At 43.8% G+C, this 26,158-nt stretch overlaps 1 protein-coding gene across 1 annotated transcript in view; it reads left to right on the top strand.

The window, feature by feature from the left end:
* The window catches only part of LOC126196724 (fatty-acid amide hydrolase 2-A-like), a 298,235-nt gene that overhangs the window by 178,569 nt on the left and 93,508 nt on the right, over nucleotides 1–26,158 (top strand). The window contains exon 6 of the mRNA XM_049934590.1: nucleotides 24,969–25,126. Coding sequence (XP_049790547.1) covers nucleotides 24,969–25,126 — 158 coding nt within the window. The remainder of the gene's footprint in view (nucleotides 1–24,968; nucleotides 25,127–26,158) is intronic.

Below are 26,158 nucleotides of genomic sequence, written 5' to 3'. Positions count from 1 at the left end.
ATAAACACGTAATCACATTCCTTATATAGCATCATCTTATTGATCATAAACATACCGCAACAGCATAATACACATCGTCGTCGTAAAAATAGCATCATAACACCTCAGTCAAATCTCAAAATCGTCGTAGCTTCCTCCAATAATTTCAAAACCTAAAAAAATTCTCTGCTCATGTCAAAAGTGTCATCTGCCTCAAACGCACTTTAAAATCATGATCCCATACCAAATACATCATTCAAAGCTCTCATAGTACCACAATGGCTCTGAAAAAATATGAACAGTTCACAAAGTACTGACAAAATGCAATTTCATAAGTGTGAAGTTATTTAACTGTGTAATTACGTAAACATCTGTCACTAATGTAGTAAAAAAAATGTTTGTTTTTTTTGTTAAATAATCAGATAGCTGTGTAATTTATGTGTTAGAGAAATATGGTACCGATGTGTAAAGTTGTATAAGCAAATACCATAATAGCTAGGGCTCCTTGTGCTTGCCAAACACATGGTACACAAAGTAGGCGTGTACCCCCCTGAGGAATAATGTAATTATACCCTCGGGTGTTACAGATTACAGCAATGGAATGAAATGTATCACGGAAAACCCTTGTATCATTGCACTTCAAATATCTTAAAAAAATGTTTTAAGTGCGAAATTAATCACTCAAATACGTGTACTGTAGCGCTACTCTGTGCGTCATGTTGTAAGATAATGTCTGTGGAAGTCTCGTATTTATCGTCCTCCGAAAGCTAAGTTCTGCAGAAGTCAATGTACTTACCTCATGATAAACAAAAGTGAAATGCTTTGTGTCTAGATATCGTAGTTATTACGCTTATTGTTGTGATGAAGAAAGTACTGTACTGTAACGTATTGTTGTGCCACGAAAAAGGCTGTCTCATTGTAGCTATACCACAAAAGTTACTACTAAAACATGTTTTACTTTCCAGAAGAATTCAGAAAAATTGTGCAGATATAAAACAGATACACTGCAAAAGCAACATTGTAAATTGTCACTCATTAGTAGCGTCGTGATAACATCGTGTAGTTGTCACATAAACTAACCACTGTGTCCTCTGGTATCTCACAGAAAGTACTTTAAATCCAGAATGTATTTTCAAGTGAACCAAAATGTTGCATTAAAATCTCAAGTTAAAAAAGCACATTATCTCTCAATAAACGGTTTTACGTGTGAAATGTGGTGTAAACCTTTGCTCTTCCTAGTACGCAGAGTTTCACCTTTAACGCAATTATCAAGTGGTATACGTCGGTAAAGAATACTGGAATTTTTCTCAAGGTTAGCGTCTATGTTATTTTTCCCTGAGCCAGCTGGCGCACGCGGCTGCCTGCTGTGCGGGTCATTGTCTGTCTCTTTGTTGGCGCGCATCGTTATTGGGGTTTGGAGACCTAACTTCTACAAATTCACCGTGACGAGAGGGCCCTGCCCTGTTTAAATCCCGCCAGTTCTGATGCAATTCAGGTCTGTCGTTACGATCACATCGTCTGTCGTCATGTTGGTAGTTCCTGTAGTTTCTTTCTTGTCGGTTAAGTGGTGGAGAATTTCTCCCTGAATCGTAACTGCGCGCTGGACCGTTGCGTCTAAAGTTATTCTGTCTCCTGTAATAATAATTATTTTGGTTCCCATATTGTCTGTTTCTCTGATTGTCTCTGTAATAGTCATTACCGCGGAGAGGTGATCTTTCCTTGTAATTATTACTACTCTGCCAGTGGTTGTCATATGGGTGGTGTCTGTTTTGGTCACGATTTGCATTGTAAGAATAGCCTTGTCGTGTCCAGTTATTGTTTCTGTCGTCACGGAATTGTGACGTATGTGACCTGTAGTGATTGTTTTCCTGTTTTCGCATCCGGCGACTGTCTGTGTCAATTTCTAATTCTTGTAGGAGTCCCTGAAAAGCTTCAATGTCGTCTTTGCAACGTCCTGCTAAAATAATATGCCGTAAATGTTCAGGTAATTTGATTAAGCAAATTCGGATGAGTTCTGAGGGGCTGTATGGGTTTGAAAGATACTGATTCTTATGCAACATGTCTTCAAAATATTTCATAATACTGGAAAATTCAGATTGTTCGAAACGTTTCATCATTATGATGCTATGTTTTACTCGGTCTTGTGTAGCTTGAGACCAATACGCTGAGAGGAAGGCATGATAAAATTCTCCTTCACTGTGACAATCGTGAATGACCGATCGCATTCTTACAGCTGGTTCATTCTCCAAGTAGCCACACATAAATTCTAACCTGTGCTCCAATGACCAGTTGGGAGGAAAACAATGAGAGAATTGATGGAGCCACGCTTGTGGATGAATGTCGTTGGCAGAATTCTTAAATGTTTTGAATTTACGTTTAGTAATAAACAGCTTATAGTCAAAATCATCGTGTCGGCGAGTAGCATATCTGTCATTGTTACGTCGTGTCGGCGGTTCCATCTCAAAATTCGGTGCACCTTGCCAATTTCTTTCATAATTTCCGAAATGTCCTGTGTTATTATTTTGTGGTTGTTCCGTATTTCTAAGTCCCTCTTCCCGTGTTGGGGCGCGAGTGTCCTGTGAAATACGTAATTCTTGTATTACCTGTGTCAGCTGATCTTGTACTTCCCGGATTTCTCTTTGGTGTTGCGTATTAATTTGATTCAGATTTTGTTTCAGTTTCCTAATTTGTTCGCACTCTTCTGTCTCATTAAAGACTACCGGTTTTGTGTCGTTCAGATTATCATCTACCTTCGTAGATAAGTTAGTGAACTGATCCGAAAGTTCGGCTACTTTCTCCGATAGTGAACACATTTCCTCAGTGTGTTTTTCTGAACCAAGTGTCAGAGTGTCCATTTGTGTTGAAATCGAATCTACTGTGTCCTTTAAGTTTTCTTGAGTTTTTGCAAGTTGCGTAACCGAATCGGTAGATGCAACTGAGTCAATTTTAGCCGACAAGGTCTCATGATTTTCATGAACAATGGTTTGCAGTTCTTTTATGGCTGCTTCGTGATTCTGTAATGCATTTTCATGCCGCGAAAAAATAGATTGAAAATGCTCACAAATTTGTGTTTTTACGTCATTGCAGACCTTTTGACATTTCGATTCAATGTTATGTAACTCAGTAGTTAAATCTTCACGTGTTTTTTCAAGTGTGGTGTCTAACTTTTGAAGATTTTGTTCCATTGTGTCTAACTTTTGAAGATTTTGTCCCATTTGTTTCTGATTTTGTTCAAGTGTTGTGTCTAACTTTTGTAGCTTTTGTCCCATTTGTTGCATTAACTGTAATAACAATACACTGGTGTCTGAAACATGTTCCTCAGTGCTTTTCGGCAGTGAATTTGCACCGGCAACATTGACATTTTGACAAGCAGAAAATGTGTCTTGACTTATTTGAGAAAACGGTGAGGACCCAAAACCTGAATCTGCAGTATTTGCAAGATTGTGTCCTGTCATTCCCGATTCCTGAGGCGAGCTGTTGCCGACCGATCGATCGATAATGCTTCCCTGCTCACTATTTGTTTCCCTGTCCACGCCATTGTTTGCCGCAAGCTCCATTTCCCTATGCACAATTACCAAATTACTAATTTGAACATCAGTTAATTCATTACTCGGTGGCGCTAACACACTGCTTTCGTTTTCACTGTCATTTCTCAGTTTACTTTGGAGCCTAGTGTTACGTTTTTCACACGCCATCATTGTCACAGTATTTCACACGACAACACAGAAAAACACAATTTGAAGAGCAAAAATAAGAGAACACATTAACATAACACTGAAAATAATATCTAGTTAATTGCAGCTGCGAAATACTTGGTGCAAATCTACATGCATGCCACAACTGTTTTACTGTACAACAATGAAAGACTGCAACTACAAAGGAGATTCTCTCTACAATTACGCGCTAGCAATAAACAAAAGCTACAACTAATTACACAAACTACAAGAAAAAATCAGAAGATTCCAGTGAGGTATCCTAGGCTAAGGGTCGACATATGAAACGTCCCCTTTGAACAATTATACACGACTGGGCTTAAACTGACACACAATATTTTTTTAGCGCAACGCAATCTGACTTTCAAAAATCCCTACAAAAGAATGGCCCTGACTAACATTAAACTATACCTTTCACAAATCACTAAATCACTTACCTCACAAAAATCTTCGTTACTCCCACTACTGCAATACAGCAAGCGCCACTACTGCCAGCTAAATAAAAGATTCAAACTACTGAAGGCACTAACTACTGATAGGGATAGTTAGCAAATGAAAGATATTAATAGAGAACAAACAATGTATTTACCTTGATATCATATATAAATATAGCAGTTCATGACAAATTTCAAAACTCCGCCATCTCTCTCCCCACATCCACCACTGCTGGCGGCTCACCTCCAACTGCGCAACGCTATGCGCTGTTCACAGCCAGCTGCCTAACACTACAATGGCGAGTATTACAACAATGCAAAGCAGCCACAGACTGCACACAGCACAGCCAGTGATTTTCATACAGAGGTGGCGTTACCAATAAAAAACCTAAACAGCCTACTTACACATTCTACTATATTCCATTACCCTTCTTTTACTTCTGTTCATGTTCATCTTATATCTTTTTTCAAGACAGATCTGTTCCTTTCAACTGCTCTCCCAAACTCCTTTGCACTTTCCGACAGAATTACAATGTCACAGGCAAACCTCAAATTTTATTTCTTCTCCATGACCTTTAATTCCCCTTCCATTTTTCTCCTTGGTTTCCTTTGCTGCTTGCTCAATATATAGACTCAATAACATAGCGGATAGGTTACAGTCCTGTCTCGCTCCTTTTTCAACCACTGCTTCCCTTTCATCTCCTTCAGCTCTTTTACCTGCACTTTGGTCTCTGCACAAGCTGAAAATAACCTTTCGTTCCCTTATTTTATCGCCACTACCTTTAAAAGAAATTATTCAGGTAGTGAAGGGAGACGAAAATTTAATAGTCATGGGTGACTGGAATTCGAGAGTACGCAAGAAATACAGTAGAAGAAGAATGGGTAGCTCTGAGCGATGAAGTAGTGAAGGCAGCAGAGGATCAAGTAGGTAAAAAGACGAGGGCTAGTAGAAATCCTTGCGTAACAGGAGAAATATTGAATTTAATTGATGAAAGGAGAAAATATAAAAACGCAGTAAATGAAGCAGGAAAAAGGGAATACAAACGTCTCAAAAATGAGGTCGACAGGAAGTGCAAAATGGCTAAGCAGGGATGGCTAGAGGACAAATGTAAGGATGTAGAGGCTTATCTCACTAGGGGTAAGATAGATACTGCCTACAGGAAAATTAAAGAGACCTTTGGAGAAAAGAGAGTCACTTGTATGAATATCAACAGCTCAGATGGAAACCCAGTTCTAAGCAAAGAAGGGAAAGCAGAAAGGTGGAAGGAGTATATAGAGGGTCTATACAAGGGCGATGTACTTGAGGACAATATTATGGAAATGGAGGAGGATGTGGATGGAGATGAAATGGGAGATATGATTCTGCCTGAAGAGTTTGACAGAGCACTGAAAGACCTGAGTCGAAACAAGGCCCTGGGAGTAGACAACATTCCATTGGAACTACTGACGGCGTTGGGAGAGCCAGTCCTGTCTAAACTCTACCATCTGGTGAGCAAGATGTATGAGACAGGCGAAATACCCTCAACTTTTGACAATGTTGACTGGAATAATCTCTTTCAAATTCTAAAGGTGGCAGGGGTAAAATACAGGGAGCGAAAGGCTATTTACAATTTGTACAGAAACCAGAGACGATGGGTATGATAGGGAAGCAGTGATTGGGAAGGGAGTGAGACAGGGTTGTAGCCTCCCCCGATGTTATTCAATCCGTATATTGAGCAAGCAGTAAAGGAAACAAAAGAAAAATTCGGAGTAGGTATTAAAGTCCATGGAGAAGAAATAAAAACGTTGAGGTTCACCGATGACATTGTAATTCTGTCGGAGACAGCAAAGGACTTGGAAGAGCAGTTGAACAGAATGGACAGCGTCTTGAAAGGAGGATATAAGATGAACATCAACAAAAGCAAAACGAGGATAATGGAATGTAGTCAAATTAAGTCGGGTGATGCTGCGGGAATTAGATTAGAAAATGAGACACTTAAAGTAGTAAACGAGTTTTGCTATTTCGGGAGCAAAATAACTGATGATGGTCGAAGTAGAGAAGATATAAAATGTAGACTGGCAATGGCAAGGAAAGCGTTTCTGAAGAAGAGAAATTTATTAACGTCGAGTATAGATTTAAGTGTCAGGAAGTCGTTTCTGAAAGTATTTGTATGGAGTGTAGCCATGTATGGAAGTGAAACATGGACGATAAATAGTTTGGACAAGAAGAGAATAGAAGCTTTCGAAATGTGGTGCTACAGAAGAATGCTGAAGATTAGATGGGTAGATCACATAAGTAATGAGGAGGTATTGAATAGAATTGGGGAGAAGAGAAGTTTGTGGCAAAACTTGACAAGAAGAAGGGACCGGTTGGTAGGACATGTTCTGAGGCATCAAGGGATCACCAATTTAGTATTGGAGGGCAGCGTGGAGGGTAAAAATCGTAGAGGGAGACGAAGTGATGAATAAACTAAGCAGATTCAGAAGGATGTAGGTTGCAGTAGGTACTGGGAGATGAAGAAACTTGCACAGGATAGAGTAGCATGGAGAGCTGCATCAAACCAGTCTCAGGACTGAAGACAACAACAACAACACCTTCAAAATTCAAAAAGTGTGTTTCAATCTACATTGTCTAAAGCTTTTTCAAAATCTACAAATCTTACAAACATAGGTTTCTCTCTCTTCAACCTATCTTGTAACATAAGCCGTAGAGCCAGTATTTCCTCGCGTGTTACTACATTTCTCCAGCACGCAAACTCTTCTTCTCCGAGGTCGGCTTCTACCAGTTTACTCATTTTTCTGTAAATAACTCGGGGTGGTATTTTGTAACCAGTTCGGTAATATTCATATTCGTCAACACCTGCTTTATCTGGAATTTGAACGATTACATTCTTCTGAACACTGAGGATATTTCACCTGTCACAAGTATCTTGCACACCCGATGGAATAATTTTGCCCTGTCCGGCTCTACCAAGAATCTCGATAATTCTGAGGAATGTCGTCTACTCCAGAGGCCTTGTTTCGACTTATATCTTTCAGTTCTTTGTCAAATTCTTCTGCGATATTGTATCTCCCATCTCATCTTCGTCTACTTGCTCTTCCCTTTCTATAACATTATCTTCAAGTTCATTTCTCTTGTAGAATTCCTCTACGCATTCTTTCCGCCTTTCAGCTTTTCCTTCTTTGCCTGGAACTGGCTTGTCTTCTGAGCTCTGGACATTCATCCACGTGCTTCTCTTTTCTCCAAAGGTCTCTTTCGTCTTACAGTAGGCGGTATATATGTTTCCCATAGTAATACGTTTCTGCAGCATTGCATTTGTCCTCTACAGATTCCTACTTAGCCATTTCCACTTTCGGTTAGTCACACTTTTTAGTCGTCTGTATTCCGTTTCGTCTGCTTCATTTGCTGCAGTTTTATATTTTAACATTTCGAAATAAAACAAATTATGAACACGAAAACAGCCCTCCGTGGTTGTGTTGGTACAGATGAAAGGAAACATAGTTTCTCGCCTCTTACCGCAAAATGCCATTGTACAGCGCTAGTTTTTGTTTATGCCACGACATATCTCGTGTTGCGTTGCGTCATAGAGTAAACAAAATAGGACTCCATCTAGAAAGTCGCTGTTGTGCTTAACACGCAAGTGAAAACCATTCCTATGCTACTACACAATAGTGCATTTGACAACCGTAGAGGTTGCGCTAGTGAGTTATACAGTTTTGAATTTAGAATAAGTTCCTTATAGTTCTGACAAAAGGTAGGTTTCCCATCTTTTTAAACTTAGGGTAAAAGACTTTTTGAGAATTTCTCCCCGTTTTAAACTCAGGACAAGCGAATCTATGACCAGCGCACCACTTTAAATTTACAACATGTGGATCTATCCAGAATGAGATTTTCACTCTGCAGCGGAATGTGCGCTGATATGAAACTTCCTGGCAGATTAAAACTGTGTGCACGACCGAGACTCGAACGCGGGACCTTTGCCTTTCGCGGGCAAGTGCTCTACCATCTGAGCTACCGAAGCACGACTCACAACCGGTACTCACAACTTTACTTCTGCCAGTACCTCGTCTCCTACCTTCCAAACTTTACAGAAGCTCTCCTGCGAGAGTTTGGAAGGTAGGAGACGAGGTACTGGCAGAAGTAAAGTTGTGAGTACCGGTCGTGAGTCGTGCTTCGGTAGCTCAGATGGTAGAGCACTTGCCCGCGAAAGGCAAAGGTCCCGAGTTCGAGTCTCGGCCGGGCACACAGTTTTAATCTGCCAGGAAGTTTCATGTGGATCTATTTTTAATTATCCCAACGTTTTAAACATAGGAGAATTTGGCTTCAAACTTAATGTGTCGACCTGTTACATCAGATGATTGGGAATGGGAAACTGTTTAAACTGTGATGTCTTATAGGTGATGGGAATTGTTTCAACTTAAGATAACTGGAATTTAAAAAAAAAAAAAAACAAACAACAAAGGTCCCTAGTCCCAGTCTCTGACTGGCAAACAGTTTTAATCTGCCAGGAAGTTTCATATCAGCGCACACACCACTGCAGAGTGAAAATTTCCTTCTGGGAACTGGACTTCGGACAAGTTAATTTTAACGTCACAGGAGTGAGGAAAAACAACGACTTTTAAATTTCCTACCATTTTAAACTTAGGACCGGATTATATAATTAGCACAAGCGACCTGCCAACTACGCAGACTCTGCCCATATCCCTCATATTCACCGTGTTGGATTCTGATGTCATAGGGCTTGGGAAATTTGACAACTATGCAGGCTTCCCCGTTTCTCCAGGTCTTCCATCTTGAATTGCCATCGTGGATTCTGACATCGTAGGGCAGTGCTCGTATTCCCAGAACTGCCATCTTAGATCACAACGTTGGACTTTTTGAATTTCGCACCAACAGGACAATGCTCCATCTTGTATTTTTTTAAATTTTCCACCCTTTTACAGTTAGGACAACTGCTTACTTCCACAGTGACGTCATACCCTTTTGCATTTAGAACAACTGCTTATTTCCACAGTGACGTCATATGAGTAGAGGAAAACGCTGTAGTACAACTTGGCTATTTTTGAACTTCCTGCCATAGGGCAGTTGGCCCTATGAGGTCACAGGAGTGGGTATCGGTAAATCTGGAACGATGCACGACGGAATGGATGATTCCATTGAGGACACGGGCATCTGGCAAATATGCAGACTGGGTGCGAACCAACCCAACCCACTACCGTTGTCATGTTATTGTGCAGACCAGCATTTCGTCCTGCTGCATGTCGCCGTTTACATGTGTAAATTCGTCCCCCTCATACAGAAAGTTTGTCAAGAATCTCACTGAGTTCTATTGGGGAGGTCAGAAATGATACATTTACTGATAGTAGTCTGAATATGAATTCACATTGTCCGGTGTCGGTGAATGTGGACAGGTCATTATAGCGACGCAGCATTTGATTCCCAATATGCTCGGCTGTGGCCGATACAACTCAGTTCGTCAAGTCCCGTTTTCTCTGAGTTTGTGAATACGTTAACTGTTCTTAGCATTGTTACTGATCATGTTCATAACATGTTTGTAACTATATTCGCTTCTATCGTCCACGTCCATACTAGCGACAAACACTTCTGTGTGTGTGTTCGCATCGACTGAAACTGGCGGGAAATATTTTATGTTTCACGTATTCGCTTCATGTGCAACGCTATGTCAAGAGAATGGGATGAATTAATGACATGTGGTGCTGCATTAATAATACTCGATAATATAAGCAGACAAAGACGAAAGCGAAGATATCGTGTTGGACGAAAACACACTATAGAATACGTGACGGGAAGAATATGCCGCGAGAGCTTAATGTGGAAGACGGCGTTACTTTCGCTGACTTCGCTAGGGTTTCACCGTCTTGTTTTGAACGTTTAACGTATATGAAAGAGCCATTAGTTTCAAATTAAGACACAAATTTGATAAAAGAAACATTCTCTTGAACAAAGACTTGGTCTTACCCATCAATTTCTGGCAATAGGAGAGTTTTTTCAAAACCTTGGATGTTTAACCCATATTTAAAAGGTAGTCGTATGTCTAATACTTTCAGGAGTTTGTAAAACCACTGGTTGAAGGATTATGCAAAAGCAATTTAATTATCGTATGTAAATGACATCAAAGCATATGCTTATTGTATACTGAAATACTTATAATACATTAATATATAAAATCAAGAGATCTTCATTATCAGTAACAACCACATTTTTGTTAGTAATGTCACAATCGGGTCTAAGGAGTGTGTCAGGGGAATCAACGGTTGTTGTTGATATCCCAGTCATATCCGTCCTCACTGATGATTGGTCCTTTCTCTTCTATAAAATCAGTTCCGCTTCGAAGAGAAATTGGCAGATTACCTATACGGAGACCTCAATTTCTTCTCTACGTCACTGTTGACAGACAGTGTACTCACCACGCTCAGACTACAGACGAACACGAATTGCGTCTGTTTCAAAGTGAGGTTAAACTTACAAACATTGTTGGAACGTGTACGGGCTTTCTTGGCAAATCCGTGGCTAAATAAGAGAGACTTTGTCAAACACAGTTGATCGTTTACGAGGGTCTTAGCAGTTCTTGTAAAGAAGAAAACATTTCTTGAAGCCAAAAAATCACCTTGTAACATAATCTAACAAATATTACTTGCAACTTAGTTAAAATTGTATTTTTTGTATCTCTTTACATTTTTCAAAGACATGCATGCATATTTCCTGTTCTGCCCACGCACAGGGCAGAATGGGATAAGCTAATTTTTTAATGAAATTGTTGTGTAAACGTAGAAATTATTGCATAAACGTTGAAACTATTATGAATATCACGTTAAAACTAAGACATAAAGTTTTTTAAGGAACAATTTAAACCTAGAATAAGGAACCTTCAAAACATTAAGTATAAAATATTTTACTGTTATTTTGAAAGATGTAAAATTATTTTAATGCTAAATAACCATCAACAACTGCTAATCTTTCAGACAGTATATATATATATATATATATATATATATATATATATATATATATATATGTGTGTGTGTGTGTGTGGTTCGCAGCTCGTAGTCTTGCGGTAGCGTTCTCGCTTCCCGCGCGCGGGGTCCCGGGTTCGAATCCCGGCGGGGTCAGGGAATGCCTCGAGACTGTGTTTGTGTGTCGTCTTCATCATCCTCATTCATCTCCATTACGGTCAGAGGAAGGCAATGACAAACCACCTCCGCTAGGACATTGCCTAGTCGGCGGTGCGGGTCTCCCGCGTCGTCCCCTACGCTCCTCGGAGTATGGGACCTCATCATCATCATATTTGTGTGTGTGCGTGTGTTCTTCCGGACATGTCCGAAAGAACAGGCACCATTTTGATTGCGAAGTCACTATGAATCAAGGCACGTAGAAATTAGACATTATTTGCCAGTGGGCATTGATTTATATAAATGGGACAAGTTGAAAATTTGTGCCAGACTGGCATTCGAAGCTGCGTCTCCTGCTTACAAGGCAGTACACTGACCACTACGCGATTTTGCATGCATTGTCAAAAACAGCGCGTTCTGCATGTAAACTAAGACTTTCTGAAGATGAAAGTTTTTCATCGAGCCAATAAAAAGTTTGTACCGAGTGAAACCAGTGTAGCAATTATTGGCGCCAGAAAAGTATAACGCAGCAATCGTAGAGCTAACACTTTACGCTCGTTCACAGTTTTCTTTTCTATTCCCTCCAGTATAAACGCTTGTTCACAGTTACAAGCTTGAGAAGATTGTGGAATTACCTGCGAATGCTAGTTCACTTTAGTTTAGTTTCCATTCCCTTCGTTGCAAACGGTGCCTTACAGAGTTGCTTCGGTGAATGTCCGGTAGCTCACTAAGCCAGTCGATGACATGCACCAATGGACAACCGATCTGCAGCACGATGAATACACCTTAAAAGGAATAAACATAATGAGGAGAGGAGAAACGATCATAGCTTCGAACTAACACAACTGCCTGTACGAGAAATTGGTGTTTACGCCGCTCCAGTTAGCTGTAATGTAACACTCTTTACTACAAAAAAGAGAGTCGTTTTACGATAGAATCTTCGTTTGCAGTTTGTCGATAGTGGCTGTGAGAGGACGCTGTATGTGTAGTGAGCCTAGCCCGTGGTTTTATAATCACAGTCCTGCCAGGTTATTCGGCAGATCACGGGCCTTAACGAAAGATATCATTTTCTACGTACCAGAAAAGAGTTGAGATACTGGCTGACAAGTATATCGAAGGAACGGTATGACTTCGCACTTTGAAATTTCGCAGACACGGCAATTCCTGTTGGGAATATTCGCTTTTTGAACTAGTTTACACATGCAATAAAGGAAGGTGTACATCGTCTCATCTCGTCTGACAAAATAAGTGGTAAAGCTGTTATCAACCTCCAAGTTGGTTCCATAAACTTAGTGCTATACTACACAAGTTGTGTTGGCCATCTACAGTTCACTGTGGAACCCCAGCATACTTCACTGTGGTATTTTCCGGATACAAAAGACGCTGCTAAAACTGAAAAGTTTGCTGCGGTGTACTGCGAAGGCTAACCCCGACGCAATTTCAAACCCTTGGATTTGTAGTCTGGCACTTACACGCGGGATAACCAAAACTTACGTGGGGCTCGAAATTAAAGTTACAGTGCCTAATGCTCGTGGATTTGTTGTCGAAGTGTTTTTTTTATATGCCTCTGAACTTTGTATAAAAAAATAAAATAAAAGGAGAAAGGAAAGGGTATAATACTTTATTAAATTTTATTTGTTGTTCATTTTGTTCTTTTTTTGTTCTTGTGTATTTATTTGGATTCGAACGCAGGTCTCCTGCCCACGTCTTAATTTTTTTTTTTTTTATATCAATGTGCGAACAGTCACAGTTAACTAAGCCTGGAAAACTAAAACAGAATGAAGACGCCATCGAAGATATGAAACATAAATGGCATGAAAAGAAAGCTACCACGTCGTAGTGAGGCTTCCCAGCGACTGCGCCCACTGATAAGATTATTCAATATATGGTCGTTTGCAGTTCGTTCTGACCTCATCTGCCACTGCCTGGAACATTCCAGCTACACGGCGGCCTGTGAAAGGCACTCCACAGGTAGTTTGCGAAGCACTGTCGATATCTGGTATGCCCGGAAATAGCATGATGTCTTTCTTGCAAATAGAGCCAGAAGTCAAGGAAATCCTTGTGTCCGTCACGACAGAGGTAATGGACTGCATGTCCACGTATCCAGGTGACAGAGTTGGTTCGAGTCTTGGGGTAAAATGTCTCATCCGGAAACAATAACGTGCGTGCAGATATATGCTCCGGCCTAACTCGCAAGAGATAAGCCAGCATCTGCCGCACTAGGTGCCAAACCAGCTCTCCACAGCTGAGGCGGTGCTCGTCAGAATCTACTGTATTACAACCCACACAATTGGGAGATTCTGCCATGTGAATATTGTAGAGACGTTCTTGCGTCACGAGCTTCCCATTAACGACGACGTACCATTGAGAAACAACATCGGAATCAAGCATGGCATCGTGTACAGTCTTCCACACCACGCGCCACCGTACGTCAGGATATTTTAGTTCGACAACATTTAGGGGGCGGCGTTGCAGCATGTCATGATATAGGCGTCGAGTTGTGGCCATTTGTGGTGTCGTGAGCGCGACACTGCAATAACTTTGTTCTAAATAGAAACGTCCTATATAAAAGAGGGGCGCTGGGATGTCCTGTAGTGGCACCGGCGCTCTTAGTGAAGCAGGGCGTAGCGCCGTCAGAAGCAGACTCGTGAGGCTCGTAGGACAATGGCGCAGCAGACATAAATGTGATCTAACATAGAGGGCAATGGCCCTATCGTGGACGTTAACTAGGCAGAGACCACCTTTTTCCTTGGGGAGGGTAAGAGATACGTATCTGATCTTCAGTAACATACCAGCGGTGACGAAGTATCCCAGCGCTGCCATAATGCTACGAGCCAAGGGCTTCGGAATGGGTAGCGTTTGGGCGACATGCGGTATGCGGGACGCAAGGTATACATTGGCATAATACGCCCGCTGAACGATGTTGAGGGATCGCAAGCGCTGATTTGCAATTCCGGCCCTAATTTGGTTAAGAAGGCGTCGATAATTGAGCGTCGTCGCGCGTCGCATGTCGTTCATGAAATCTAAGCCCAAGCAGCGTACAGTATCACTGAATCGTAAGGGGGCAATGTGTTCCTGCGGTAGCCCAATCCCGATGCTCAAGGCGACGGACTTGTCAACGTTGATTTGGCTACCAGAAGCTGTACCGTAGGTTGCAATCCAGTCCAAAGCCGCGGCCATATCGTCAGCTCCTCGTATGACGATCATCAAATCATCCGCATATGCGGTGCAGCGATAGATGGAGCCGCCGAACTGTATCCCAGCGAGCCTGTCTCGGAGACCACACAACAAGGGTTCTAAGGCCAATGCAAATAACAATGTTGATAATGGACATCCCTGTCGTACTGATCGGCGGATCGGCATGGGTGCCGTCAGTCTTCCATTGACAAGAACTCGAGAAGTTGCACCATGTAGTAGGCGTGTCAACACTGTGATAAAGGGGTCGGGTTATTCCATGCACCGTAGAACGGCCGTGAGGAAAGTATGGCCCACACGGTCAAAAGCCTGGCTAAAGTCGATAGACGCGAGGGCTGCCGGCAAACGTCTCACCCGTGCAAGGGAGATGAGATCTCTGTAACGACATAACGCAGTTCTGATGTTATTGGGTCCCCCCAAGGACGTCTGGTCGCCGGACAAGACGTGCAATAGTGTGCCGCGAATACGTTCCGATAGCAGCCTCGAAAAGATCTTGAAGTCGCTGTTCAATAACGTTAAGGGACGAAAGTCGCGGACATGATTCCGTCCCTTCGGCTTATGGATGGGGACAATCATACCTTCTAAGAATGGTGCAGGCAATGTTATACCCGGGGACATCAATTCCTGGCAAATTTCAATCAAACACGGTAGCAACAGTTGTTTAAAGGCTCGATAGAACTCTAATGGTAACCCATCGATTCCTGGTGATTTACGGGGAGCACCTTTACCAATGGCGTCGAGCACTTCCTCTTCTGTCACTTCTCCCAGTAAAGTCTGTACCATGTATGGTGGAACTGTACCGTGGACATGTGCTGAAACGGTGTCTACCGTCGCCATATCAGGGAGCACTGCTGAATAAAGTTGAGCGTAATGCCCATAGAAGGCTTCTGCTATATCTGCTTGTTCTACCACATGTCGACCGTCGTCGGTTATCATGTCGGTTACCAGTGCCCTACGGCGCCTCCTGCGTTCTATGAGCACGTGGTGCATAGATGGCCTTTCTGATTGTATCATGTCTGGAGCACGCGACCGTATAACAGCGCCTTGTAAATGATGGCGTGCTAAGGAGACGAGCTGCGCTTTCGCGCGATTGACTGTGATCTGCCTGTCAGGTGAGGGCTCCATAGCAAGACATTCCCGTAGGACGGTGTAATAAAAGTTTTCCGTGCTTTTCCTCCATGCCGCTGCTTCCCGGCCGTAAGCCATGAAGGTGCGTCTAAGAGCAGGCTTCGCACATTCAATCCACCAACTGAGGGTCGATCGGTAACGACCACGACGCCGTAAGGACGCGTTCCACGACTCTTCGACAGCACCTTTACATGCTGGCTCGTCCAGATGGGCGACGTTCAGTTTCCAGAGGGGCCTACTGCGCCACACACGTGCAGGTTGAAGGGCAATGGTGCAAATATAAGCTGTGTGGTCGGTGAATGCAGTGGGCCAGAGCTCTGCTCCTCTCGTCGCCGTCGAAAGGGTGCTTGTGACGTAAATCCTGTCCAACCGACTTGATGAATGGCTTGTATAATGGGTGTAACCAGGAGCTGGGCCATGGATGTGGCGCCACGTGTCAATCAGGTGGAGGTCACGCACTAGCATTTCCAATTCCGCACACGGGACGTGATGTGGCTGCTGATCAGATGGAGATAATGTACAGTTAAAATCTCCTCCGATCACCATATCGTCTATGTGGCCCATAAATAGACGTGTAATATCTTCCGAAAAAAAGCGGGCCCGATCTCTCCGTCTCCCTGATCCTGAAGGGGCATATACATTGATGAGTCGTACACCGTTGACAGTTACTGCCATGGCTCTTGCACTCGGTAAGTACAGTACGTCCGTAGCCGCCAAACCGTCCCGTAGCAGAACAGCCACACCACAATCGGTAGAAGAGGCGTGGGAGATGTGGGCGGTATATCCGTAGAAGTCAGGGAAACTAGCGACACATACTTCCTGTAAGAGGGCCACGTCGATGTCTGCCGCATCAAGCATGCGTTGGAGCATTGTCAGTTTGTGTGGTGCCCTTATCGCGTTGATGTTGATTGTGGCAAGGCGAAAGGTGTGCTGCCTAGCCTCTTCACCTAGGGTAGACGCCATGGCAATAAAAGCTAACCGCAAGAGATGCCGGACCCACCAAACCCGTTACAAATTATGTCTTTCACGCTAGGAGTGGCATCCCCAATGCCGCCCCCTCCCGTGTCACCCGTGCCCTCTTCAGGAAGTTCCTCAACATCGTCCGACCACAGTGGGTGCAACACGATGCTGTGTAGCTGATCGGCACGTAAATCTCCCTCACGTACGTCGTCTTTGGTAGAGGTAGACGGCGCGCCATCCATCGACGCGATCTGCCGCGTTTGTGGTGCAAGAAGTAACTGGGCACTCGTAGTATGGGCAAGTGAACCGTCTACACCACTTAAATCCTCAGCAGGCGCAGCATCCATGCTGTCTGATGAGATGTCATCTTCTTGACCGGCCGTGTGTAGGAGGCAATCGTCAGAAGGGGTCCGCCGACGTCGCTTGCGTCGTCGGGGCGAACGTTGCTTTCGAACGTGGACATCCGTATCCGAATGTGGGAGGCAATCCAGCGTCGTATCACCTTCCGCTAGGAAAGCCGCGGTCGGGACAATGTTCGCGTCCACGTCCATCGCGTTCTGAATGTTATGTTGCGTCTGGAGTCCGTGGGACTGTTGCTGCTGTTGTTGCTGTGGAGGGGGCGACACATGGGTTGGCACCGAGGGTCCTTCCTCTTCCTCCCTTGGTACTTCTGGCGTCGATGGATGTGTCTGATCGCCCGTTTCGTCCTCAACTATGGTGCGCATCGTCGTCTGAGCGTACGTGAGGGGCAGGATTGTCGTCCCCGTCGGGGAAACGGAGTCTCCCACTGGTATCTGCGTAATTCTACGTTGTAAGCAGCTCGATCGAACATGGCCTTCCTGCCCACATCCGGAACAGGTACGCGGTTGACCGTCGTACATGATGATTGCACGACAGCCACCGATGTTCAAATAGGACGGCACATGTTTCTTGAGCTCAAGTTTAATTTGGCGCACACCGTTGTAGATCTTATACGTCGAGAAAGTTTGCCACTTTTCTGCAACGTGGCTGATAACATTGCCATATGGTCGGAAGGCGTCCTTGACAACTTCCTCTGGGACCTCGAAAGGGAGCTCAAAAACTCTTACAGTCCTTAGGCCCACGCCTGCATGATCCACCGTCACTGCACCGATATGCCCGTCAGAATGTTTGAATCGGAGAGAGTTCGAGTATTTAGAAACCACTGTCGCGCAGACCTCTGCACTGGTCATTTTAACATAAACCACGCTCGCCGCTATAGAAAAATGTATTCCGACGACAGTCGCCGGATCTAAACGTAGATCGTCGCGAATGAACTGTTCTATTTCATAGGCTCGAGGACGCGCGTGATCTGGTTGGAAAGTAACTTTGATCGTATCGTGGCGCCATGTGTGTGCCATAATCGCACTGAACTTGGAACAAATAGAACTCGCGCCGCGAGAAGGTAAACACAAGCAAGCGCTCACGGTCGCGCACGGCGGGGCGCAGCGGACGTCCTGGCCCCACCGCAGCCGAAAGCAGACTTACTACGTGGGGCTCGAAATTGAAGTTACAGTGCCTAGTGCTCGTGGATTTGTTGTCGAAGTGTTAAGTGGGCCAACGAAGCGCCCTATTGCCAGCCCGTTGGCTACTTACTAGCTGTGTTCGTGTGACCATTAACTCCGACTTCGAAGGTTCAGTATCATGTTCCGTCAAGTGTTTTTGGAACTTTATACGTCACCAACAAGCAAGTGGTAGATACATAACACTGAGGTCTCTGATTAAATATCTTTATTAATTTCTGGGTTATTTCAAAAAATGTGAAATTTAACGGAAAACCAGCAAAAGTGTATAATTTAACCCACCTTTGTTTTAAGTTTCTCTGAACTAACTTACAAATCAGGACAGACTACTTTTACTTAAAACGGAACATGTTTTGTTGCGCAATAGTTAGTCTACCGTCCAGTAGTGGTCTGCTACGTACGCCGGCTTTAACAGCACGAGGGGGAAATCTCACACTCTCGGTGCTCAGGTTAATTCCCATACGAGTAGCGAGTGAGAATTCGTACTTGCTTCCCCAAAAGACAGTGTGACATGAGGACTGCCTAAAGTTTGACGGAAGATAATTTGTGATTTTTATTAACGAAAATGGGTAAGATGGATACTGCCTACAGGAAAATTAAAGAGACCTTTGGAGAAAAGAGAACCACTTGTACGAATATCAAGAGCTCAGATGGAAACCCAGTTCTACGCAAAGACGAATGGAAAAACTGGTAGAAGCCGACCTCGGGGAAGATCAGTTAGGATTCCGTAGAAATATTGGAACTCTTGAGGCAATACTGACCCTACGACTTATCTTAGAAAATAGATTAAAGAAAGGCAAACCTACATTTCTAGCATTTGTGGACTTAGAGAAAGCTTTTGACAATGTTGACTGGAATACTCCCTTTCAAATTCTAAAGATGGCAGGGGTAAAATACAGGGAGCGAAGGGCTATTTACAATTTGTACAGAAACCAGATGGCAGCTATAAGAGTCGAGGGGTATGAAAGGGAAGCAGTGGTTGGGAAGGGAGTGAGACAGGGTTGTAGCCTCTCCCCAATGTTATTCATCTGTATATTGAGCAAGCAGTAAAGGAAACAAAAGAAAAATTCATAGTAGGTATTAAAATCCATGGGGAAGAAATAAAAACTTTGAGGTTCGCCGATGACATTGTAATTCTGTCAGGGACAGCAAAGCAGTTGAACGGAATGGATAGTGTCTTGAAAGGAGGATATAAGATGAACATCAACAAAAGCAAAACGAGGATAATGGAATGTAGTCGAAATAAGTCGGGTGATGATGAGGGAATTAGATTAGGAAATGATATGCTTGAAGTAGTAAATGAGTTTTGCTACTTGGGGAGCAAAATAACTGACGATGGTCGAAGTAGAGAGGATATAAAATGTAGACTGGCAATGGCAAGGAAAGCGTTTCTGAAGAAGAGAAATTTGTTAACATCGAGTATAGATTTAAGTCATTTCTGAAAGAATTTGTATGGAGTGTAGCCATGTATGGAAGTGAAACGTGGACGATAACTAGTTTGGACGAGAAGAGAATAGAAGCTTTCGAAATGTGGTGCTACAGAAGAATGCTGAAGACTAGATGGGTAGATCACGTAACAAATGAGGAGGTATTGAATAGGGTCAAATGTATGTTGGCTGTTTTGAATCTTTATGGCTATCTCTAAGAAACTTAACTGCCTATTTTGCTCTTTCTGTACTGCAATGTGTATTTCATGTGAACAGAATTTATGTGTGTGTGTGCGTGCGTGCGTGCGTGCGTGCGTGTGTGTGTGTGTGTGTGTGTGTGTGTGTGTAGCTGGTCAATTGTCCTGCTTGATTCCTCTATCAGGCACAAGATGACATCCACATTTCTAGTTCAGTATCGGATGTTGCACCTTTAAGTTCTTCATTTGTGTGCCTGTATTGTCCATAGTTGCTTTACAATTTCTGAGGGTATTTTCGTTCTGTCGTTGCACCTACAAGAAACTTCTTGTAGTTGCAACGACAGACCGGAAATACCCTCAGGAAGATGTAGGTATTTAGCAGTAAAAGTACCATGTTCTACGTGGTTCATAAATATGTTTGCTATCCTTCCAGACACTAGGAATCCCATTGGTAATTCTTCACTTTGTAAACAGAGTTCATTACTGAACTGGAAATAGTTCTGTTGTGTTATTAGCCATAGTAGCTTGACTGTTTCTTTGATGTATTCATATGGAAGTGTACTGTGTGTCTTAAGATTTTGTTCTATAATGTTTATTGTTTCAGTTATTAGTATACTTAAATACATATTCTCTACATAAAATAACATGAGGGTGGCTATATGTGGAACCTCTACATCTTTTATGTAGCTTATCACAAGTGTGGTGTTTCTTGCAGTAGTATGCTCTTGTAATTTGTAGTTTTCTGATAAGATTTTCAACGTGTATGTTGCTAGGGGGCATGTGGGAGCATATCTACAACTCACAATGGCTCGGTCGGGGAGGTCTGTCTCGTGTTGTTTTGGTTAACATCGGAAGGATGGATCACTGGGATTTGTTAATAGTTTTCTTTTTTTTGATTGTCTTGTAGCGTATTTTCAGTGTCTTTCAGAGCACTTCTCAACTTTGTTTGGAATCTGTTAGTTGAATCTGATTTTCGTTTGTAATTTTATTTATTGTGATGAACTCTTGTGTTTTACTGATATATTGCTCCTTATCCATGAGAACCACTGTGTTTCCTTTAGCTGCCCTTGTAATGATGATGTGTTCCTGCAGTTTCTTTTTAAGTTTTGTCGGTGTTATGAAATCTGTATTGTTTTGATTTCCTATGTTTTCCTGCACCTGTGTTATTATCTTTTTGATTTCATTACCGACTGGGTCTCTCGTCAGATCAACGTTTATCTCATTTTGTCTCCTTTCCTGTGCGAGAAAGCTTTCTGATCCAACTACAAGGATTTGTATGTATTTTTCGTCTATTTCATCTACATCTACATCTACATTTATACTCCGCAAGCCACCCAACGGTGTTTGGCGGAGGGCACTTTACGTACCACTGTCATTACCTCCCTTTCCTGTTCCAGTCGCGTATGGTTCGCGGGAAGAACGACTGTCTGAAAGCCTCCGTGCGCGCTCTAATCTCTGTAATTTTACATTCGTGATCTCCTCGGGAGGTATAAGTAGGGGGAAGAAATATATTCGATACCTCATCCAGAAACGCACCCTCTCGAAACCTGGCGAGCAAGCTACACCGCGATGCAGAGCGCCTCTCTTGCAGAGTCTGCCACTTGAGTTTGTTAAACATCTCCGTAACGCTTTCACGGTTACCAAATAACCCTGTGACGAAACGCGCCGCTCTTCTTTGGATCTTCTCTATCTCCTCCGTCAACCCTATCTGGTACGGATCCCACACTGATGAGCAATACTCAAGTATAGGTCGAACGAGTGTTTTGTAAGCCACCTCCTTTGTTGATGGACTACATTTTCTAAGGACTCTCCCAATGAATCTCAACCTGGTACCCGCCTTACCAACAATTAATTTTATATGATCGTTCCACTTCAAATCGTTCCGCACGCATACTCCCAGATATTTTACAGAAGTAACTGCTACCAGTGTTTGTTCCGCTATCATATAATCATTCAATAAAGGATCCTTCTTTCTATGTATTCGCAATACATTACATTTGTCTATGTTAAGGGTCAGTTGCCACTCCCTGCACCAAGTGCCTATCCGCTGCAGATCTTCCTGCATTTCGCTACAATTTTCTAATGCTGCAACTTCTCTGTATACTACAGCATCATCCGCGAAAGGCCGCATGGGACTTCCGACACTATCTACTAGGTCATTTATACACTCCTGGAAATTGAAATAAGAACACCGTGAATTCATTGTCTCAGGAAGGGGAAACTTTATTGACACATTCCTGGGGTTAGATACATCACATGATCACATTGACAGAACCACAGGCACATAGACACAGGCAACAGAGCATGCACAATGTCGGCACTAGTACAGTGTATATCCACCTTTCGCAGCAATGCAGGCTGCTATTCTCCCATGGAGACGATCGTAGAGATGCTGGATGTAGTCCTGTGGAACGGCTTGCCATGCCATTTCCACCTGGCGCCTCAGTTGGACCAGCGTTCGTGCTGGACGTGCAGACCGCGTGAGACGACGCTTCATCCAGTCCCAAACATGCTCAATGGGGGACAGATCCGGAGATCTTGCTGGCCAGGGTAGTTGACTTACACCTTCTAGAGCACGTTGGGTGGCACGGGATACATGCGGACGTGCATTGTCCTATTGGAACAGCAAGTTCCCTTTCCGGTCTAGGAATGGTAGAACGATGGGTTCGATGACGGTTTGGATGTACCGTGCACTATTCAGTGTCCCCTCGACGATCACCAGTGGTGTACGACCAGTGTAGGAGATCGCTCCCCGCACCATGATGCCGGGTGTTGGCCCTGTGTGCGTCGGTCGTATGCAGTCCTGATTGTGGCGCTCACCTGCACGGCGCCAAACACGCATACGACCATCATTGGCACCAAGGCAGAAGCGACTCTCATCGCTGAAGACGACACGTCTCCATTCGTCCCTCCATTCACGCCTGTCGCGACACCACTGGAGGCGGGCTGCACGATGTTGGGGCGTGAGCGGAAGACGGCCTAACGGTGTGCGGGACCGTAGCCCAGCTTCATGGAGACGGTTGCGAATGGTCCTCGCCGATACCCCAGGAGCAACAGTGTCCCTAATTTGCTGGGAAGTGGCGGTGCGGTCCCCTACGGCACTGCGTAGGATCCTACGGTCTTGGCGTGCATCCGTGCGTCGCTGCGGTCCAGTCCCAGGTCGACGGGCACGTGCACCTTCCGCCGACCACTGGCGACAACATCGATGTACTGTGGAGACCTCACGCCCCACGTGTTGAGCAATTCGGCCGTACGTCCACCCGGCCTCCCGCATGCCCACTATACGCCCTCGCTCAAAGTCCGTCAACTGCACATACGGTTCACGTCCACGCTGTCGCGGCATGCTACCAGTGTTAAAGACTGCGATGGAGCTCCGTATGCCACGGCAAACTGGCTGACACTGACGGCGGCGGTGCACAAATGCTGCGCAGCTAGCGCCATTCGACGGCCAACACCGCGGTTCCTGGTGTGTCCGCTGTGCCGTGCGTGTGATCATTGCTTGTACAGCCCTCTCGCAGTGTCCGGAGCAAGTATGGTGGGTCTGACACACCGGTGTCAATGTGTTCTTTTTTCCATTTCCAGGAGTGTATATATTGTGAAAAGCAAAGGTCCCAGAACACTCCCCTGTGGCACGCCAGAGGTTACTTTAACGTCTGTAGACGTCTCTCCATTGATAACAACATGCTGTGTTCTGTTTGCTAAAAACTCTTCAATCCAACCACACAGCTGGTCTGATATTCCGTAGGCTCTTACTTTGTTTATCAGGCGACAGTGCGGAACTGTATCGAACGCCTTCCGGAAGTCATGAAAAATAACATCTACCTGGGAGCCTGTATCTAATATTTTCTGGGTCTCATGAACAAATAAAGCGAGTTGGGTCTCACACGATCGCTGTTTCCGGAATCCATGTTGATTCCTACATAGTAGATTCTGGGTTTCCAAAAACGACATGATACTCGAGCAAAAAACATGTTTGTGTGCTGACGTTGTGTTTCAGACCTTTTTCGTGCAGTTTTATTTCTTTTGTGTGCAAAACAGTGTCAGCAAGGTTGACCCGTCTTGGATAGAAATGATGTTTCTCGTTGGAATGGATATCATTTGTGGCTGTGTTAGGTATTTGTTTAGCTTTTAAATTTGCAATATTTCTTCTGTGGATTTTTCATTTTTTCCATAACTGTAGATGTACGATTTTCTGTCTTGCTAACGAAATGGGGGAAAACAGCGGCGTTATACAGAACTTTCGTAAGATTAAAATATGCGTTATGTAGCACCACATATAAGGTTTTGCTTTTTGTCATAAGGAGACATGATTACGTTGCTTAGCCAATTTTTTTGTGCTCTTTGTTTTGTTTTGTGTGCACTGGCGGAACTGTGTTGAACCTGTATTTTAATGTATTTAGGTATTATATTATTTGATCTGTAGATGTTGTTAAACTTTGTATATTCGACAGTTTTATGCAGGTTGAGATGTATCCTTCTAAACTTCTTGTGAGGGCCGCTTGGAAATGCCTGACAAGACGTCCATACTAGTTCATGTGCATGGCCATTTTCCGCAGCAGCTGTTGAAATCGATTATTATTCGTTTCTACGTCTTAAGCTTACTGCAATTTAATTCAAGAGCAGACAGCCTTATAGGGCAACCACAGCTGTGAGCAATCACCTTGAGTATTAATAAACCGCTTCAGCTGTATTTAGTCCTTTATTTTTTTTTGATCACTACCGGTTTCACGGCAATAAAAGCCACATATTCAGGTGAACATATAACTAAAACATGACAGCTAAAAAGCTCGGAAATTTGTAACCAACATTTGTTATTCGTCAGGAGCCGCCTGTTCGCGATTGCATATAGACCTCAGAAGCGGACCTAGCCACCCCATTGGAATCCGGCTGTTTTATTCCATGACATATACCGTCTTTTAGCGGTGTTCTGTTCTGACGGACAACGAATGTTCGGTACAAAGTTCTGAGCGTTTTAGTTCTACAGTTTTAGTTATATGTTCACCTGAAGATATGGCTTTTAGTGCCACAAAACTAAAAATGAAGGACTAAATACAGCCGAAGCGGTTTATTAATACCCAAGATTAATTAAAGAGAGTTTCACACATGCTTAACGTGAAATATTTAACACACTAACTCGTTTGTAAGGTAATCAGAACTCGGAACCAGTTTTATACAAGGGAATCCAGTTCTTTAAGGAATCGCGTGTTCTCTCGTATTCTGCTACGAACGAAGGTGTGGTGTGTGAGACAGAAGTTGTGGACAGTGTGGACGTGTTGTGCCGCAGGCGTGGTGCCGCACGAGGGCCACATCCCGTCGGGCTCGGACAAGCGCTGGCCGCGCTTCTTCTCGGCGTCGCCCATGTGCCGCTACGCGGGGGACCTGCCCCTCATGCTGCACGTCCTCGCCGGGCCCCTCGCCCCGGACCTGCGCCTCCTACAGCCGGTAAGGCGCCAGCGTCTGCACAATTACGTATCCTCTAATTATTCATTCGTTTTATTCACATTTCTCGATAACAACAGTAGGCCGTTACAGATCACATTTACGTATGTGTAAACCTCTGGACAATAAGTGAGTGTGCATTTATTCCTACGCTGAAGCTAAACGCAACTTTTTATCGATGTCTGTAGATTCCTACCACTATGACGATGATGATGATGATGATGATGACGATGATAATGATGATGATCCTTTGGCATTGACGGTGGGGATTCCCCACCTGGGAAAGTTCGGCCACCGAGTTGCAAGTCTTTTTAGTTGACGCCACATTGGGCGACTTGAGTTTCGATGATGATGAAATGATAATGAGGACAACACAACACTCAGTCTCGAGCGGACATAATCTCCGACCTGGCCTGGAATCGTACCCTGGGCCCGCAGCAGACCTCTCAGCTAAGGGGCGGACTCCTACGATTACCACGCTATAATTTCGATGTCTACCAACATGCTACTTTTCATGCAGTTTTCATACAGCATATTTCCCAATTCCGAATAAAATCGATGATATTGCTTCGATTTACCTTCCGCCATGCATTGGACAGTGGCTTCTGGAGCATATTTGTAATATGAATGTAGAAGCTGTTTTTAACTGTTTTTAATGTATGCATCTACATCTACATACATACTCCGCAATCCACCATACGGTGCGTGGCGGAGGGTACCTCGTACCACAACTGGCATCTTCTCTCCCTGTTCCACTCCCAAACAGAACGAGGGAAAAGTGACTGCTTATATGCATCTGTAAGAGCCTTAATCTCTCTAATCTTATCTTTGTGGTTTTTCCGCGAAATGTAAGTTGGCGGCAGTAAAATTGTACTGGAGTCAGCCTCAAATGCTGGTTCTCTAAATTTCCTCAGTAGCGATTCACGAAAAGAACGCCTCCTTTCCTGTACAGACTCCCACCCGAGTTCCTGAAGCATTTCCGTAACACTCGCGTGATGGTAAAACCTACCAGTAACAAATCAAGCAGCCCGCCTC

The sequence above is a fragment of the Schistocerca nitens genome, chromosome 1, assembly GCF_023898315.1.
Source record: "Schistocerca nitens isolate TAMUIC-IGC-003100 chromosome 1, iqSchNite1.1, whole genome shotgun sequence".
In the NCBI taxonomy this organism is placed as follows: Eukaryota; Metazoa; Arthropoda; class Insecta; order Orthoptera; family Acrididae; genus Schistocerca; species Schistocerca nitens.
Note: the sequence above shows the minus strand (reverse complement) of the source record. Positions and strands in the feature narration are given on the sequence as shown.